The 19,002-nt window shown below is 39.1% G+C and overlaps 1 protein-coding gene across 3 annotated transcripts in view; it reads right to left on the bottom strand.

Annotated features, from left to right (window-relative positions):
- Window positions 1-687: 687 nt before the first annotated feature.
- Window positions 688-19,002, bottom strand: part of LOC123981636 (lysosome membrane protein 2-like) — a 30,927-nt gene continuing 12,612 nt past the window's right edge. For 2 of the 3 annotated variants that reach the window (XM_046066633.1, XM_046066632.1), the window contains exons 3-14: window positions 16,993-17,150; window positions 15,054-15,201; window positions 14,661-14,852; window positions 14,360-14,451; window positions 13,380-13,499; window positions 6,806-6,984; window positions 4,555-4,673; window positions 4,107-4,180; window positions 3,945-3,996; window positions 3,509-3,661; window positions 3,306-3,347; window positions 688-3,008 (exon numbers count right to left, since the gene is read on the bottom strand). In XM_046066633.1, coding sequence (XP_045922589.1) covers window positions 2,904-3,008; window positions 3,306-3,347; window positions 3,509-3,661; window positions 3,945-3,996; window positions 4,107-4,180; window positions 4,555-4,673; window positions 6,806-6,984; window positions 13,380-13,499; window positions 14,360-14,451; window positions 14,661-14,852; window positions 15,054-15,201; window positions 16,993-17,150 — 1,434 coding nt within the window. In that variant the 3' untranslated portion in view covers window positions 688-2,903. The remainder of the gene's footprint in view (window positions 3,009-3,305; window positions 3,348-3,508; window positions 3,662-3,944; window positions 3,997-4,106; window positions 4,181-4,554; window positions 4,674-6,805; window positions 6,985-13,379; window positions 13,500-14,359; window positions 14,452-14,660; window positions 14,853-15,053; window positions 15,202-16,992; window positions 17,151-19,002) is intronic. The other variant, XM_046066634.1, reaches the window with a different exon arrangement.

The following is a 19,002-nucleotide window of genomic DNA, read 5'->3' as shown; positions in this document are numbered from 1 at the left end:
CGGTGGGTTATTTAAGAGTTAATACCAAAGAGCAGTATAGTATTGATAATATATTATTTATAAAAGAGGCCTGCAAATCCAACTTTCATTTATGAATTTTCAGTGAATCACGAGACACATAATAGAAGCATTCTGCCACCTTTAATTAATGTCACTCATCTCGCAAATACAAGCAGGATTTATCCCTTACTCTAAAACCAAGATAGTAGAACCTAATCCTAAAAACTAACCGCACAGACCCAACACTTTAGACTTGAAAAATGATGAAGGCCTATGGCAAGACTACAAACTTATTTTCCTTTCTTTCTCTCAGACATGAACAACCAATTTATCCAGATGCAGTCTTCCATGGCATCACAGCATGCGTGTTGCTGTGAAGAAATGCTTCAGATGTACTGTTGCTGTATTTTTACCCACATCATCTCGTGGAATAGGGAAGATAATTAATTGAAAGTCAAATAGGTCAATTTGTCTATGTGCATGACAGCCCTGCAACCAGCCATGCTCAATCAGGTAATCTGGTGCAATTTGAGAAATCTAAATTTAACTGCTAAATTACTTCAAATAGAAACTTTCTTTTATTCAAGTACTACAAACAAGTATTTTTCTCAAGCAACTATGGATTTCTAACTTAAACATATGATAACCTAACACTGACAAAAAAGGCTTAAATGATGAAAAGACATATTTACTGAAATACTTTTATTTTTGTGTACACAGTAAAAACAGTTTTAACAATCAACATTTCAAAACAAGCTGACAATAAGAATATGTGGTTATAGCAGTAACAATCATTTCCGTACAACCTGTGATCAAACTGTGGCACAAAGCAGCCCAGTATAAAGTCGTTCTGTGTTTTGGTTTTTACTAATGTAACAAAATAATTGATCCTGTTTAAGGACAACAATAATATAGTGTAATACTGTGGGGGGTTTGTGCATAAAAATGACATTCATTCACCCTCTCATGAATTTATGACGACATTACATTATGCACTCCATATTTTTTTCTATCTATATTCTGTTTTCTTATTGTACATAATTGAATTAAAGTCAAACAAACAAAAGAAAATAGTAAAATCAAATGAGGAACTAATCTAAAACATGTTAAGCTTCCCCACTACTGTCTGATATATTAATTGCTGATTATTAGAATGCATTGAATGACAAGGTGGTATGAAGTAATTCATTCATGCTTAAAATGTTACAAATAAGAGCAGTAATAAAAGCTGGACACATCCCTATTCAAATAAAGTAATTCTGCAGCATTTTCTATATTACATTAAATGACACCTCGAATTCAATATTTTCAAGCGCCTTGAGTGAGAAAGCTGTTGCCCTGTACTACAATCTATGATTCAAGCAGAGTACAGCTTGACTGCCAGCTGTACAAAAACTATAAAAACAGTTTCACCCACAGTTTTGTTTGGTATTTGGAAGAAAACAATATACACTTGAGATTAGATTTGTTGGTACAACATGGCGTCCTTTTCACAAAATATGTGAAAACTATAAAATACAAAATAAATCCAGTAATGACTGATTCTTTTAAAGGCACAACTACAGTGTTTGTTCATACTGAACCCACATTAGTTTTGAGTTGAAATGGCTGGACTGAATTCTCTTAAAATCTTTCACAAACATTTCACAAACACTGAAGAAAAAAAAGGTTTGGTGGGTGTAATTTTCAGCACCAACAATGCTGATAAGTCCTTCAACAACAGCATGAAAAACACACATTTCATTTTGAAATGATAGTAAGGTGAATTACATTTTGATATGTCTACATGAGATTGTAGAAGCAGTTATACAGGGCAAAAATACTGTCAGCACATAAATTCAGTAGTGTATGAATCATTGTTTCAACCATAAATCCTGTCATATTCAGGCTATAGATGGCTGATAAAAGTGTTGCTGATTATGGCACTATACGACATTTCTGAAACTCTAACTTAAAATGTTCCTAATTCAAACATTTCTAAATTAACATTTACAAAAAATGAGAAGGACTTCTTACTTTACAAAAAAGTAGTATCCAAAATATACAGCGGTTTGTCTGATATTCATTCCCATCATACACTGAGAGGAACGTCAGCAGTTCAACACATCTTACACTGTATATATACAAAAATATAGGTACGGTGATGTCCCTCTAAACACATTGCATGAATAGAAAATATTAATGAGCCATGAAATTGTCTTGTAACATTTAGTTTAGGATGAAATGCGAATGAAACATAGTAATACTGAATGGATTTAAGTGTCTTCACAAAGACAATACTTGCTGAATATTTTGCTCCTTCTTCTGGCTTTAATAATATTTGACAGTTTCTAAGCAGAGCCCCCCTGAGAGTGATGTAACTCACAGTTTGCGGACTTCATTACCCTGGTCCCACATTACCCTCTATGCCCTGTAACATAGTAGTTAGTCACTAAAATCTGAAGACAAGAATCTAATCTAGTCACAGAGAAATAGGTGAAGCCACTTCAAAATCTATTTGATTCCACACCTGAGGTTTAGAGGGTGTGTTGTGTTTGTTTAGGAACACTACAAAGTGTGGTCATCTCAACTGCAGCGTGTGGTCAGTAACTTTGCATCAGCAAATGATTCAAGCAAACAGAAAGAAGTTGCCTTTTATATGCAGTGTTTTCAAATGATAGTCAGAACCTTTTTTCTGAGAATTAAGTGTGCTAGACCTGGACTTTAGGTATCTCTCCATGGCTAAAATTATGTACATACATGTTTGAGACTAGAAACACAAACCCCTCCTCTACTTCTCCACCCCCCTCCCCCCTGAGATTTCTAATTATAAAGATAATTTCTTTTCCCCTGAAAACCCAAATCGCCCTTTGTAATTCTGACGGTTGTCGATATACAAAGCCCCCTTCTAACCAGTCCCTCCCTCAATCTTCTGCCTTCGCTGTCAAACCAATAAAGGTTCCATTTTGAGGGTCTTCCTTTTCCTTGTCACTGACTGGAGAGTAAGAAGTGTCCTCTTCAGTGGATGCCTGTAGTGGGAGATTGAGGATTAAAGAAAAAGTATTAAAACAGTATCAAAAAACATGCCTTCTTACATTAATAGCAACATTTTAACAGAACTTAATAGACCTTTGGTATTACTTCATTATGTTAAACAACAACAAAAAGTTGACGGTACCGCACACAAATTATTTCAGGAGGCGTGAAAAATTTGTTTAAAGATGCTTATGGAAAATAAGTACACAATATAGTAAGACAGAAAGTAGAATAAAGCAAAGACAACACGGAGAACCAAACAAAGCAGCAAAATAACCATAAAGACTTACAGCATAGAGAGGCTTGGTAAACACAATGCGCTTAACTTCATTCTGCATGGAGACATACAGTGATAAATACATGCACAGTGCAATTAGTGTGTGGATAAGCAACTGAATGAATTACACAAACATTAACAAGAATTAATTATTGGAACAAAGCATGCAAATGGTCAGCTGGTGGGATACAATCAGGGTAAAACGTGACGTCATACCTTCTGTTTGCGGGCCCGGACCAGAAGGATGATGAGCACTATGAGCAAAATGGCACCCAGTCCCACAATAATGAGCGGCAAGTTGGACACTACAGTGACAATCAGCAGCAGCTTGTGTACTCTTGCTGCAGATGCGTCATCAATCACCACACTCTGCAAATTAAAGGACAATATGAAATACACATTATGGAGAGGAGAAGTATATTACTAGTGACTGGTTTTGCATCTTGTATATAATCCTTTCTGGTGATTTAGTCCTGATTTAGGCTGTTAAAATTTGGTACCCTAAGAATGAAAGCAAATGGGTTTCTTTTTGAATTGCTACATATTCATTTTTCGAAAGTTTTTGCTCCATATTCATCAAATAAACTTCAATGATTTTGTTTATAAAATAAAACAACTACGCCACAAGTGTGTGTTTCAGCATGTTCCTTACCTCATTGAGGAACATGACGGGAAAGATCGTGTTATTCAGGCCTCTAGTGGCACTGTTATGAATACAGTGAAAAGAGGTTGAAGCAATCATATACAGTACAGACACATACATCAGCAGTATAGAATAATAGTGTTTAGCTTGTGTTTGGATGCAGATACTCACGGGAATCCGGAGATTCTGCTGAGCAAGACATTTATCTGTGCTCTCTTGCTTGCACGCACAATCACTCCAGTGGTCTGCAGCATGCAAAAAATAAAGTATAGTGTTAATGACATTGTATCACCAGAGCAGACATCAAAATTAAATATATGACACTCTCTTGTCATCCCCATTGTCTTATGAGTACAATGGGGATGTTGGTAACTACGATGTAGGTGATAAACGTTTGTACTTCTACTTATAGGCCACTAGGTGGTGTAGCAGTACACCTTTGCAGCATGGCATTCCTCTCAAAACATTCCAATGAAATGCTTGGCTCCGATGTATTTCAACAGTGGCTTGTAATGTGCAGTGTGACCAACAACGAAGAGTCACAGAATTAATGTTACTAATTATAACTGCAGGGTTGACAGTGCATTTGAGGCTGACAGACTGTGGCCTGGTGGCTTACCGGGTTAAGATCTAGGAAAGTTTGGTGATGCTTTCTGTGAGGAGACATTCCTTCAATTGCAGCCACATATTTTGAATCTGCCAGGTAAAAATGAGGAAAGGAGGCGACCACTGGGGCACCTATGTGCGAGAGGAAAGGAGGAAAAAGGGAAGTGATAACATTAAGCAGATAAAAAAATATCTATCTCTGCTGTACATAGATGAGTCAACAAAATAAGTTCTCCTTTCTATACGTCAAGTATATATCGTTTCTATAATGTGCTCGTCTTTTATTACATTTTATTGTGAAGCACTTTGTGATTTTTATCTGTGAAAGGTGCTATACAAATAAACTTTACTTACTTACTTAGTTACAAAATAACACCCAGGCTGACGGAGACAACGCCAAGATGGTGCAACATAAAAACCTCTCATCATTCCAGACTCCAAGGCACCATGGAAAACAACCTTTTCATCAAAGGTCACATTTGCTGCTGTTTGATGTATGATCTAATGAGGACATAGCATGCAGCGGGACATTCGGGAAGATTCCTCAAGATATGATCTAATCTCCGTCGCAGGACACACAACACTTTACTTAGGGTTAATCGTCCACAGAAAACAAACAATGGGTGCACAAATGGACCACAGCCCCATTTGTAAAACAACTTAAGGGCTGTATCTTGTTACTTCCTCATATTGTCAACAGGATACATCATGTTCTTACAAAACAGCCTCGGTCAAGATAAGGAAATTTATAGTCAAGTGAAAAATGTTTGGTTAGATTCCACCTATGCAATGTTGGACTAAGTCATTCTGGACGTGTTGTTGAAGAACCACGTGTCTCAGCAGCAACATCAAAGTCAGATGGTGGAACAGTTAGAGGTGCTGATAAAGTGGGGCAGAGGTGACAGTTTTCCTGCACTTGTGTTTGGCAACACACGTTTGACGAAAGCAATGGACACCCACAGTCACCTGAGGCTGTTCCCGTGACAACCCACAAGGTCACTGTAGTGCAGACACACACACATATTTGTATTGGTCTACTTACAAGAGCCATTAATCACTGTGTTCATTCCTCGACACCTGACACTAAAATTAACCACCTGCACGGTCCTTTAAATCCTCCTCATCTCAGTTAAATAAAAGGGGTTGTTTCTGGCTACACTACAATTATGCTAAAGAAAAAATGTGATGCATGCAATGGCCTAAAACGTTGGCCCATTTACTACAAATCAGATATGCTTAGCATTTATGCATATGGTAGCCATTAGTTTCCATTCATCTCAGTGCGCCATGAAAATCATCATGCAAACAGTAATTGCTGTCCTTCACAGCAAATGACATCATGTTTCTTTCTGCAGAAACTTTAACACAAGAAAAGAAAGACACAATATCTACTGCATGTCTGTATGTCCTGGGAGAGGTTCCCTTACTCTGTTGCTGTAGCTGGGGTTTCTTCCAGTTCCAAATTGAGGGTCTAAGAATGGATGTCATATTCTGTACAGATTGTAAAGCTCCATGAGGCCAATTTGTGATATATTGGATTTATATTTAAATAAAACTGGCTTGGAATCGGAAAGAAAACCTCTATGAAACAAGTTACAAGTCTCTCTATATTTATACTGAAGTGAATAAAAGGTAACAGTTACCTATTAAAAATGCATTAAAATTAAAACACATTATGTTATTTATAGTCAATGTGGAAAATAAGGTAAAATACTGGTATTGTTATTGTACAGGGAATGATAATCTTTAAGAAATAAAACATTTGGCCAGTAAACACAGGGACTAAGGTAATTTCTGGTCATATTCAAGGCCAGAATCAGGTGACAGGGCTTAGCGCTGGGCCAGTCATGGTCAAATGGCGGCTGAGGTGTGGAGAGGGCTGGAGAGCTTTGTCACATGGGTCATTTAGGGGGTATTAGTGCTGGTGATAGTAGAAAGAAAAATAAAAGGGAGGACTCGACCGATAGAAGTGTATTATCAGTTAAAATAGGGCTGGGTAGAAAGCAGAAAGAACAAGAACATAGACAGCTTTGAAATGAAAAGTTATGTGTTTACTAGAAAGGCCCTATTCAGAGTGTAAGCACAGAGGCTTTGTGTAGGAGGTACAGCTAATTAAATAAATGCAAGAGAGGAGAATGATGAGAAAAATATTAAACTCATGGTAGACACTACGAGTTTTGGGCACAGAACTGAGTATTTGGAGAGAGGCATGTGAAAGAGCAAATAAGCGGGTGAGAAAATAGGCTGCGCAAGCTGACATTTACCTCTCCGACAGGGACTGACTTTAAGAACACCAGTTCCCAGGCACTCATCTCGGCTGACGCAGAAACCCTCATTGGCCGGGTTCTCTTCTTTGCTGGCCAAAACAGAGCGTGGTGGTGTGAAACGGTAGGCTGGGATTCCCTTCACCTCTACATCTTTCTCAAACTCCATGTAGATCGACCTGGAGAGTGAAGCAAGAACATTAGAGGACATAATAAAATCAAATCCGTTTTCTTGTTTATTATATCCACTTTCTCTTCATCTCTTCAGTTGTCCACTGTGTCATTTTCATTTTATTACATTTTGTTGCTATACTTGCTTTAATTGCTGTGTATTTGTTTCAACAATGGTTAACAGCCTGAATATTAGGATTAAAAACTGCCAGCTGTATAAGTCAATTTAATGATAAAAGATGTTATTAATGTATTTCATACTGTTAGACTATGCATAAATAATGAGTAAAAATGGAATATTGGAATATTGCAGTAATTTCTGCTGGAGGTACAGTGATAAAAACACAAAAATCTCCATATATTTACTGTAATAATATGTCTACAAATGTGTCGTCCATTAATATTATAACCATTTCCAGGTATGCACACACACACAGCTGAGTGCTGCTCAGCTAAGTCAACAAATCTCTCAAAAGCGGTTTGCTGCACAAAATAAATAAATAAAAGCACCTGTTCACAAGCATGCCATGACGCTTTTCTTCTCGTCTTATTATCTCCCTCATGAATCAATAAAATTACCACCAAAGGCACAAGAAGTGAAATTATGGGGTTGAGTCCATAATTTAGTGTGGAAAAATGTTGCCTTTGAATTTGAAGACAGAAGCTGGAGGAAATAATGCTAGAATGTGGTGTTGACCTTCTTTTTGTCCCGGGAGAGGAGAAATTACGTTACTGTGAGCAGTTCATCCGTGTTCTATGTAGTTCTGTTCTGTTTAGGGAATCCCGACGATTCTCAGTGAGAACAAAAGAGTCTATACAGTGTCTGCCAACTGGCCGGGAGGATGCAGCTCTTCACTACGCAGCCCACCAATTGTGCAACAATACTGTAAAGACCTTTCCCTTGACCTTCGTGAGCGAAGCCAAGTAAAAAGCCTCATGTGTGTCTTCACAGGACTCTGAAAGCCTCTGCCTTGTGCTGCTGGGCATGAGAGTCTGTTACAGTGTGAATTACTTTCACATAAGTTAAGCTAAGATATGGTTCTTTTGGTTCTAAATCCTTTCAATGTGTGGGGTCAATAACTGGAACATCTGGTGATGTAAGATGCTTTTTGTATTTAAATTATATTTAAAGGCATTAGAAAACAGGAGAGATGGCGCAATGTACACAGTATTTTAGTAAACAATGTAAATTTTTTATAATGAGTAATATCTAGAACAATTAAATCTGCATGTTCCAACTTTCACTCAAGTTTATAATGTAGCAGAGTCACAGTAGTAATGTTTTAGACCAGGACCACTATGAAAATAAGTCATATTAACTTCAAGTGTTTTATCCAGTGTCATGCTTCAGTTTACTTCATACAACCTTGTTTGTGTTACATGCCATTTAGAATGAGTTTTATTTCATTTTATATGTTTTATTTTTGCATATCCAGCTCCTGCGTAGGGGCACATTTTGTTTTGGTTTTTTTTTTTTATGTGAATATTTAGGAAAGTGTTGGCTCTTTGTGACAGAATATATTTAAATCAAATCAAGTCTTTCAAATCATAGTTGGAGGAGAGATTAATGTATGGGAAAAGGCCAGTTGGTATTTGAACAATGACATCTGTCTTAAGGTTTTTGCCGCTCAGCTGTCAGTTAACGGGCCAAAGGGTCACTACCCCGTCAGGTCACAGATGGGAATACCAGCCCTTTTTTATCCTACAGAACAGTCCCAGATGTAATTTAACTAAACACGTTTTAAAACAAATTGCCGTTGAGCTACTCTTATGGGGGCTTAATGCTAAAAAAAAGATAAGCTGTCTGTGTGAAAGGTTAACACATTATGGCAAAAAAAATACAGGAAACTGGGAGGGATCCTTTCCTTTAATCACCATAGCGCAGATAACCATGAGTAAGCCACTAGAGATGAATAAGTAGGTGAAAGTGTAAACATTTAGGAGAAGGGGTTTTTGGCACAGGTCCAATCAGAGTCAAAGGTACAACCATTCCACTCAAACAGATTATTCCCACCCACAACAAAAAGGGGAAGATGTCCGCAGCAGCTTGTGTTTTTTTTAGGTCAAGGTTATTTTCTAAATTAGAAGCCCTCATCATCAGCAAGAACAAGGACACAGTTCAGAGCAAGCCAGCACGAAGGCTTAACATTTGCGAAATGAAATCCCAAGGAACTATTCATCAATTACTCACTGTGTGAGAGGCAAGTCTCTTTAAAATTCTTCAAGCTTTTAAATGAAGATATCCTAATTCTGAAGAAAAAAAAAACATTATTAATGAACATGACTTCCCAAAAATTATACAAAAAAACTGTCCAGATGCACACAGCCCACTTTCCATGGAACTCATAATGAATGTTATTTGTTCCAGCTAGTCAAGAACTGTAAACACAACAACTTTTACTTCCCACTTCTGTAAATCTGTGCTCAGCAAGGGTCTTCTCTCCTTTCCCCCCCTATTCTCTCTCCCCCAGTTTTCCCTCTTCTTCCTGACTCAATCACCTTCCATCTCCAAACCACACTTGAGACCAACATTCCTCTTTGAGGAAGCAGTTCGATAAAGTGCTTCCTGGAAACTGGCATGTTAGTCTTTCAAAAAGCCTGCACAGTATAGGCAGTAAAGACTTGTTGAGAAAACAAAAGTCACCTGTAGTGCTGTTGGATCCAAGGCCTGTGAAGGCATTTCCATACCAGATATAAAAGCCTCCGTCCTGCTGTATGGTGAGTTGAGTCCAACATTTTCAGGCCAGGTCATGCACCAGAAATAGCCATTGCTTCATAACCACATCATCATCACGCAAAATATCATATACACTGGGTAACAGTGGGACAAATGGGTAGATGCAAAACTCTGTTGCAGCCAGATACTTGTCTGTGATGACACATAATACAACTCTTTATACTTGAGTCAGATGAATAGTGCCTTCATATTTAACTGACAACAAGACTAAGAGTCAACAGCCATGCTTGAGGCTATGTGAGGCTATATTAAAGCTTGCCGCATGCATCTTAACAACTGCTTGTCCAATGGTCAAATAGCTTTGGGAACCCACTCCCCCCATACCTTTCCAACCTCGGGGCTGTGTCTGACCATTTCTTTAACTTTCTTAAACCAACAACACTTCACACCCACTTTACACCATGACTGGCCTCCTGTGCGGAGGTGAGAAAGGAGCCAGGGTTTGAACTTCTCTCCCTAGCTCTCTTTTTTCAATATTGGCACAACTATTTCTGTCACTTTTTATGTGAACAACCATGTTCAACTCTATGAATGCCAGAAGAGACTGTGCGCTATTATGCCCTCTTATTTAATACTTATCATGTCTCCCCTCTCTAAGGCGGTTAGATTTTCACTCAGCCTTCCAGTGTGGCCATTGGGAGCAACTATAAACACTACTAAATGTTAATGTTAGCATGCTAACATGCTCACAGCATGGGTTACATTGGTATCATCAAAGTCTTGATAGTCTTTCAGAATTATCTGTGCCGAATTTCATGGCTATCCTATATTTCTGGACCAACATGGTGGACTGAGTGACCAACCAACATTACCCTCCATTGAACAGATTAATATTAGTACAAGGACATTTTAACACTAATTAAAAAATCTAATTTGCAGTGCTCCACTGCAACCAGTGACATTTTGCAACCATTTTAGTAGCTCCTTTCTTGTATTTCAACATGAAATAAAAAAAAAAATGTTGTGCAGGTCGCACATGGGATAGTTGATTTTACAACTACTCACACATGTGCAACCTACCTGCATGGGTAGCATCCACTACTTTATTTTATGGGCTTTATGGGTTCAAGTAAAGCAAACACAGATTGTGCCTAAAATCTCTTTAATATTCTGGAAAATAAGTTACTTTATATCACCACAGGAATACACAGGATTTTTTTGCTCCTAAGTGAAAGTTGCAGAAAGCAGATGGTTACTTGTGGTTTGAAACAATACTTTATGGCCATGACAGCCACTTGCCAAACAGTGGATCACTGAACAAATCTGAGGTAGAAAATTAAAAAATATATATGATAAAATCTTTTTATAACAAATGCATGAGTAAAATTAGGTAAAATGTTTTATCAGTACCTTTTCCTCAACAAGATAAATATCTCAATAGAAGTATTAAGTGCTAATTCATTTGTGACTCAAATGAATTGAATCAAACATTTATTGGCCATTTGTGATATTGTTATTGAGGAAAATTATATTGCAATAACTATCATTATTGTTTTATTGCCCAGCCCTATGTTCAAGTTCACTGAATGTGTGTGTGACATTTTGGATACTTATGATATGATTGATGCGTGAATAATCAGATAATCATTTGAAAATTTTAGCAAACTCTATAGGCGTATTTGTCATTATCTGTTTTTTAAAATGTAGGCTAATAGTTTTTGTGTCCAGCCTTGTACATTTGTGCTATGATTGGTGTAGGCTACACTCATTGCCATCGCCCATAGCATACCTTGAAAACTCAGTGTTCAGATAGGATTCTTTAATGGTCAGTCCTATAAGCGGAGGTAGCGTGGGTCCATGGGGGTGGCCGACCTAGGGCCCAGACTGGTAGGGGGCCCACTAAGTGGACTATGAGGTTGAGCTCAGCTGATTATAGTGGACATGAATAAACAACAGTATATGGCAATACGCTGTACCGGGAGAATTCAGCAGCTGTTGAAACAAATGAAACAGTCCCTTTATTCATGGTTTCAATGGTAAACCACCACAAGAACGACAATTACCAACAAACACAATAGATTCTAAGAAGACACGTTTTAATAAACATAAATCATAAAGTAACATTTGCATTTCAAACAAATGGCAAACTTATTAGCAGATTTTAACAAAACTCCCTTCACCCTCATGCATCATGGGAATTCTGAGGAACGGACATAGGCTGCGTGTGCGCAGCGGTTTATTTACAGCATCAACTTCAGCCTCTCAGGGGCATTTCTGCAGTGAACCGTGTAGCCTGCCCCACGTTAATGACTTGTTTTTAATTGTCCTTTTGTGCTTCTACTACATTCTTCAAAGCTCTCGGTGAATCGCTTTCGTTTCTCGTCTTGATAGGTCTATCTAGCAACTACCACAGGGAGTATTTCAGAATAAGAGCGTTTTACCTGCCAGACTTTGCCGACATGTTTACATTTCGTTCATTTGTTGATTAGTGCTGTCTTTTTGTGCTACTACTATGATTAAGTAGGCTACGTAATAAAAATGTTTCTTTTTTGTCTGATTTAACTGTGTTTATTGTTGATATATGATCGGAAGTCTGTAATGGGTATTTTATTTTGAAAATCGAATTCTCTGCCATTTCTGTGTCTGACTTCCTGCCCGGTTCATCTGTGCTGTGCTGCTTGACGCTGGGACGCTTCCTGGACACTCAGTCTATGGACGCACTGCAGCGCTTCTGGTGTAAGCGCAAACATTTAGTGTGAGTCTGGGGTCGTGTAAACTTGGTTAATATGTCTTTGTAGCAGGTGGGCCCACAATGAAGCTCCGCCCCCACTGTGCTGACATTCTAGCTCTGCCCCCGGTCAGTCCCAAATGTTTGTATTTTGTAATGTGGATAATTTTCTTAGAAGATGAACATAGTGTCAAAATCTATACCTAGAGTTTGGTACCTGTTACGGCAACAAATAGGGTTAAGCTGATGATACAACTTTTTGAGCAATGTTGTTGGGCAATGTTGCTGGTGGCAAGTCCGACTATGTTTTGAACGGATAACGGTGGGGCAGGACGGGTGGGAAGGGGATTACGGTGGTAATCTTTACTCATTACCATCCCAGCACCATTGCTCTAAAAGTTGCTCTGTGTATCATCAGCTTTAGTATAAAAAATGAGCAGTCTGGTGGTTTGCAGGAATATGGTGGCTTTGGATGGAGTCAAATTCCCAGCCTAAATAATTGGGACAGTCTGGACCTGGCTGAGGGAGTTTACATGGCTTAGATTTAGAAAAAATACCAACACCACGATCTGTATCTACTGCACTAGATGTGGTCCACAACATACGTGGGAAACTAAGTTTGAGGCAACTGGCACTGCAACACCTTTATGAAGCACAACTGCAACTTAAAACATAAAATATGCCAAGACAGATAAACAAATGAAACGGCATCTCCATTTCCAGTATGTGCATTCGTTAAGCACTATTCAATTAAAACTAAAATAAAACAGCATATTGTAGTTTCATGCCAAACCATTTATCAGTAATTGAGTTTAAATGTGAAAAATTGCTTTTCAGGTCGATTTAAGGTGTGCGCCCCTAAATTTTCTGCCTGTGCCCCTAAAATTTTCAGTTAAGGACTACAGTGCTCCTAGTAAAAAATGTTAGTTTGGAGTTCTGCTTTTGTGAAAAAATATAATAGCATTGATTAAGTGTGGCACTGTGGTACTGAACAGTACCTGCAGAGGTCTGGCGTGAAGATGTAAATGCGTTCATCCTTTTTCAGCAGAGGATGGAAAGCACTTCCATCTGATCCATTGATGCTGTTGCTTTGGTTAGATGTCCAGAAGGTCAGCTTGCTGCAAAACAACATGAGCATTGCATGTCTTTTTAAAACTGCATCAAGAGGACATTCATGCAATTAAGGAAAGCATAATGTTCATCCAGGGTTTTGGACACCGATTTAATGTTTCTAAGAAATGTCTGCTGCCTGCAAAGAGACCAAAAAGGTTTTTGGACTGAGGCATGTTTATATGGCAGCTCTACTCCAGATTTGACTTTATTTAGAGAAAAACATATGATTATACAGTTTTCATCTTTCATCTTCATATAGTATCATCTCCATCTTAACAACAGTAAATTACAATGAAATGTTTTGATGATCAAACATGTTTTTATCTGAAAGTCACAGAAGAAAGTGGTTTCCCAAGGGCAGTGATGTGTACAGATTACCAGTGACAAAGCAACAGGCTTCAAGTCATTTTCACTGGAAGCTGTTGACATAAAGCTACACACTGACGCCTGATACTTGTCATTGCATGTTTGCACACATACACAAGCCCATGACAACATAACAACGTCAACGAGCGATTGAGCTGCGACAATGTAGCTGGCCATGCTTGGCCATTTTGTAGCTTGTCACTCGTAGTGTGAACATAACATTAGAAGTGTAACTACAAACTGCAGGGCAACTGAGAGAATAAAATATGATAAGAAAGTCAATTATGAAAGCCATTATTACAGCATTTCAAGTATCAGGATGTCCTAACATGTGCTCAATAGTTTTGGCAACAGCCCAGACCAACAGGAAAACAGACAGACAGCCACTACCGCCTTAGTATTGGCAAAAAGCAGTAGATTTGAGAAATGTTTTAAACCCAAAGGTTATCCAATGAAGTTTCACTACAGTGGATCAAGACAGATAACGCAACAGTGTTACCTTTCGCCTTTCCATGTTTTGACGCGGCCATAATCCAAGTAATTCTGCACCCCAGTGTGGTAGACAAATTCCCCATCGTTACTTCCATTTTTCTAAATAGATCCAAACATTTAAGTCATTAAAACATGTATATGTTTTCAAAAACACTCAAATTCTAATCATAGAAAAACAATAGTTGTAGTAATTTTCAGAGTGACTGGATTTTGCAGAGGAATTAATAAAAAACTATAAGATAATAGATCCTTTTCATAAAATCCAGCTAAGGTTCATATGCTTTAATTATATGTAGAGTTGTACATGCCTTGTACATGAGGCCAAAGACCTTCTCCACCTCAGGATTGGTGGAAGAGACGCGGACCAGCAAAGGATCTTCATAACCCCACAGCAATTCATCCACAGTGTGAGTTGTAAAGATACCACTCCCAACAGCGTTCATCCAGATGGACACCATGGAGGACCTAAAGAAACTCCCTTTCACCTTGGTCATTACAGCCTAGAGACGAGAAGTGGAGCAAAGGGGAGCAGATATGGAAAAGAATGCAGGGTGAGGTAGAGGGTGTTGGTGGCCATTGAGGTGGGATTGAGGAAACAATTTACAAAATGGAGAAGGAAGTTGCAGGACACGCACTCAACTTTCCCCCACTTGGAGTTCAACTTTCCTCTACATGTCTAAGACCTTAAGTTCATGACTCACCCAAGCAGGGATATTGACGGTGGTGATGTTATCCACAGCTGGGTCACCCACAGACTTCTCTCTCAAGAACACAAAGCTTTTGGTGTTGTATGCGGACACCGTCTCGTTATTTTCCAACATGCTCACATTGTCCTTATACCTGTACTCCCTGGGCAAACAAAATTAAACATAATATTATCTCTTATTTTTCAGTAAAACTACAAATTAACATCACAGAGCAAACTTGAAAGCACTGCACATAAATTTAGGTTAATACAATTAATTTCATCACACAACTCCTTCCTTTCAACAGATCATTCATTCGTTTGAGATTAGGTAACCAAACTGTTGATTATCTTGACTTACACTGTGGCAGTGAACCTTGATATTTATATAAGGGTTTCAGTGGGTGCATTAGAAGCTATTCCAAATGACTGATCTACACAGTTTCTTGTCAAGCTGGAAGGACATAAAAACAACATTCTTTACATATTACCTTCTGATCTTTAGTGTGGTCTTTCAGCTAATAAAATTAACCCATCTGGCATTTTTTATGGTTAGAGTAAGAGTGACTGAATAGACTACAACAGAAGAAGTGCAGACAAGCAGGAGAAAATGTCCCCTTTTCAGTTTACATAAGTGCTGAGCAAATAGTGGCACATTTCAACAGAATTGCAAAAAGAAGCCTAGTAAAGAAAATCTGACGGGGCTATTTTTTAAAACAGTTCTCTACTCCCTTGGAGACAAGGGGAAATACAGTACATGAACCCACAAAGCCATTAGGTAGGTAGGTAGGTTTATTGTCACAATATAACAAGTTATAGAGTGAAATTGAGTTTTGTAACTCCCTTCGACTACATAGCAGACAATATACATTAATAAAGAATCAATTATGAAAAATGGTAAACAGAAATAAACTATCATCACTGGAGCAGTGCTGAGGATGAATTAGAGTTTAAGAGTCTGATAGCTTGGGGGGAAAAGCTACTCTGCAGTCTGGTGGTGCGGCAGCAGAAACTTCTATATCTCTTTCCAGAAGGCAGCAGGGTGAACAGGCTGTGGCTGGGTGGGTACTGTCCTTTAGTATCCTTTGGGCTCTGTTTAGGCACCTTACCTCCCCGCTATCATTGACGCTCGGGAGATGGGTAAACTAATAAACGCAATAATTCTAAACAACAGCTACACAGTCTGTAAAATATCCAAGGAAGTTTAAAATCAAGGGCAACTGGGCTTGGTTGAAGATACAATGAAGACATTTTGTCCCTCAAGGGACAAAATATCTTCAAGTAAACCAGACTGTGCTGCTGCTGTTAGATTTTATACACGTTGTCTCTGTTTCACACTTGAAACTTGGGCTCTAAAGTAGGAAGGCGCTGTGTTAGAACACATATTTGATGAACCATTTTCATTGAATGTTTTTAAGGATGTGTCCATCCAGGCCTTTTTATTGATCTATGTGTTTACAGTCAACACAGAGTAAATAAGTATGAAATGCATTCAAATGAGTCTCCACCTCCTACACATTCAACTTCAGGTTGTTGTTTTTAACATTTATTTATCCAAGGGAGCTTCACTGAGAGGAAGCCTCTCTTTTGCAGGAAGACCCTGATCACATTCACACCTGGAAGGTGCCCAGCACAACCACAACCACAGCCTGATCTGCTGGCCACTAAGCAACTCCACTGGAGCTGTTGGGATTATGGGCCTTGCTCAAGGGCGCCTCAGTGGTGGTAAATGAGGGAGGGCAAGGACTGCTTGGTTTACTTTCCCCACCCAGATTTTATCCTGCTGGTCCGAGGATTGAACCGGTCACAAGCTCGCTTCTCTAACCTTTGGGCCACCAAATATTTGACAACATGTCAGATTTTGAAGTTGAGAAGTTTCATGTGAGACACGTGTGCGACTTTCCTTGTGGCAGCCTGTGCACTTCTTTGTACATTGATGTGCTCTTGCATCTTACCTGTAAGTGTAGGGTCCAACCTGCTTGACCTCTGGCTTGGCCCCTTTCAAGAAATCGTTCACATTGGTTACATTGAAGAAGAAAAACTCCATGTAGACAGGAGGGGGAGGGGTTTTCCATGATTCAAACACACGGCTGCCCTCCACCAAGACAATCTCCTGTTGAGACATAAAGGACATATCTCAGTTTAAATCTAAATGTTATTCTTTCAGACATAAATATGGTTGTGAAAAGCCAATGCCCTGTTTCAAACGAATGCATAAACTATGACTACACATATAATATATTTAAATAAAAAAAACACTAATGGGAAGACTTCTGCTTGATGTGTGATTTTATTGTAAGCAGAAATGTTTTTTTTCTGACATGGCTTTCATTTGCTGCAAATGGTTTTACAATAGCAAACTCATGTTTTGAATTTGGAGTTTCCATAATCTGTGCATAGTAAAAACAACCCAAAGAACAAAAACATCCTCGGGGGATCAAGGGGGGGGGGGCTGCCGTCTAAGCGTCAGACAAGAGCATTGGTGGCACACACATGAATGGTATTAGGGGAGACCCGTCCACAGTTTCATTGTCAGCGGTTACCAATGACAACGGGGCACTTGGGGAGAGCCGCTGACATATCATGTGATGCAGAGAGCTGGATGCTCACTGGTTGCACAGGGCTGCGACCTTAATGATCTGAGCCACATTCCTCAGGACTGAGCCTTATGATGCCATGGAAGTGCATCGCAAACACAAACCTGTGCTATGCTGTTTCATTACACTGTTTGCTAGAAAAATGTCCCAGCCGACGTCACTGCCTCTGGACAACCCGATCCACTACGGGAAACTTTTGAGGAATTGTACAACACAGGGAGTGAAAGATGAAGGAAGGCGACAAGAGGATTAGTATTTCTTTTGACAACGCACACAGAGGAAATCTCACTTTGGCCTAATTGTGTCAGATTTGTGTAAAAAGTTAAAAAGCAATACTTCAGTATGAAATAAGCCACCATTGAACCATGAGTCCCATTATTTCAGGAGAGTGCATGCCCCTCCTCCTTTGGGGTCCCTTCTAACTGCTCAGAGACAAAAGTTTAGCTGAGTAGCCAAGGACAATAAAGCTGTCACCTTAGATCAAGGAAGGGAGAGCATGGTCTTTATATGTTGTCCTTTCATGCTTCGAACAATCAATATGGTAACCCTCTCAGCATGCTACATGACATACCGCGCGAAAAACAGGAACAGCGAAGCCCTCTTATCTCAGTACTTACCACCGCTACTCTTACACCACTCCCTATTTGAAAACACATGTAGCAGGTGAATACACAAATACACACACTGCTAATGCTTTGATGTTGAGACAGACAAATACATAGATGTGAATAGCACTGAGGGCACAGCACGACGCTAGTGAAAAAAATCCTCCAGTCGTGGTGCACAAGCTTTGCATACTCTAAATGGGTTTGCCTCAGTAGTACAAACACCTAACAAAGCTCTACCAGCTGAACTGTAGTCCAGTCCTGCTCCTACTGAACCCATCAAAGTCATTTTAAGGGTGATTCAGCTTTACAGTGACCATAACTCCCAGTGGCCACCAACTTCAATTCAATTCAATTCAATTTTATTTATATAGCGCCAAATCACAACAACAGTTATCTCACAGCGCTTTTCATAAAAGAGCAGGTCTAGACCGTACTCTGTGATGATATTTACAGAAGCCCAACAGTTCCCACCAAGAGCAAGCACTAGGCGACAGAGGCAAGGAAAAACTTCCTTTTAAGAGGCAGAAACCTCGAGCAGAACCATGGCTCAGGGTGGGCGGCCATCTGCCTCGACCGGTTGGGGTGAGAGAGAGAGAGAGAGAAAGAGAGAGAGAGAGTGATGTAAGGAGAGAGAGAGGGAGGCAGCCTACACAATATACACACACACAGAGGTACAGACAGCGAAGGTAATGTTGCTATAAACTAAATGAAAAATGGTACAGATATTTATAATAGTGTTAATGGTAACCATCGTAATGTT

This window comes from Micropterus dolomieu, linkage group LG13, assembly GCF_021292245.1.
Source record: "Micropterus dolomieu isolate WLL.071019.BEF.003 ecotype Adirondacks linkage group LG13, ASM2129224v1, whole genome shotgun sequence".
Taxonomy (NCBI): domain Eukaryota; kingdom Metazoa; phylum Chordata; class Actinopteri; order Centrarchiformes; family Centrarchidae; genus Micropterus; species Micropterus dolomieu.
The sequence above is the reverse complement of the archived record's forward strand: the minus strand, read 5'-3'. Positions and strand labels throughout refer to the sequence as shown.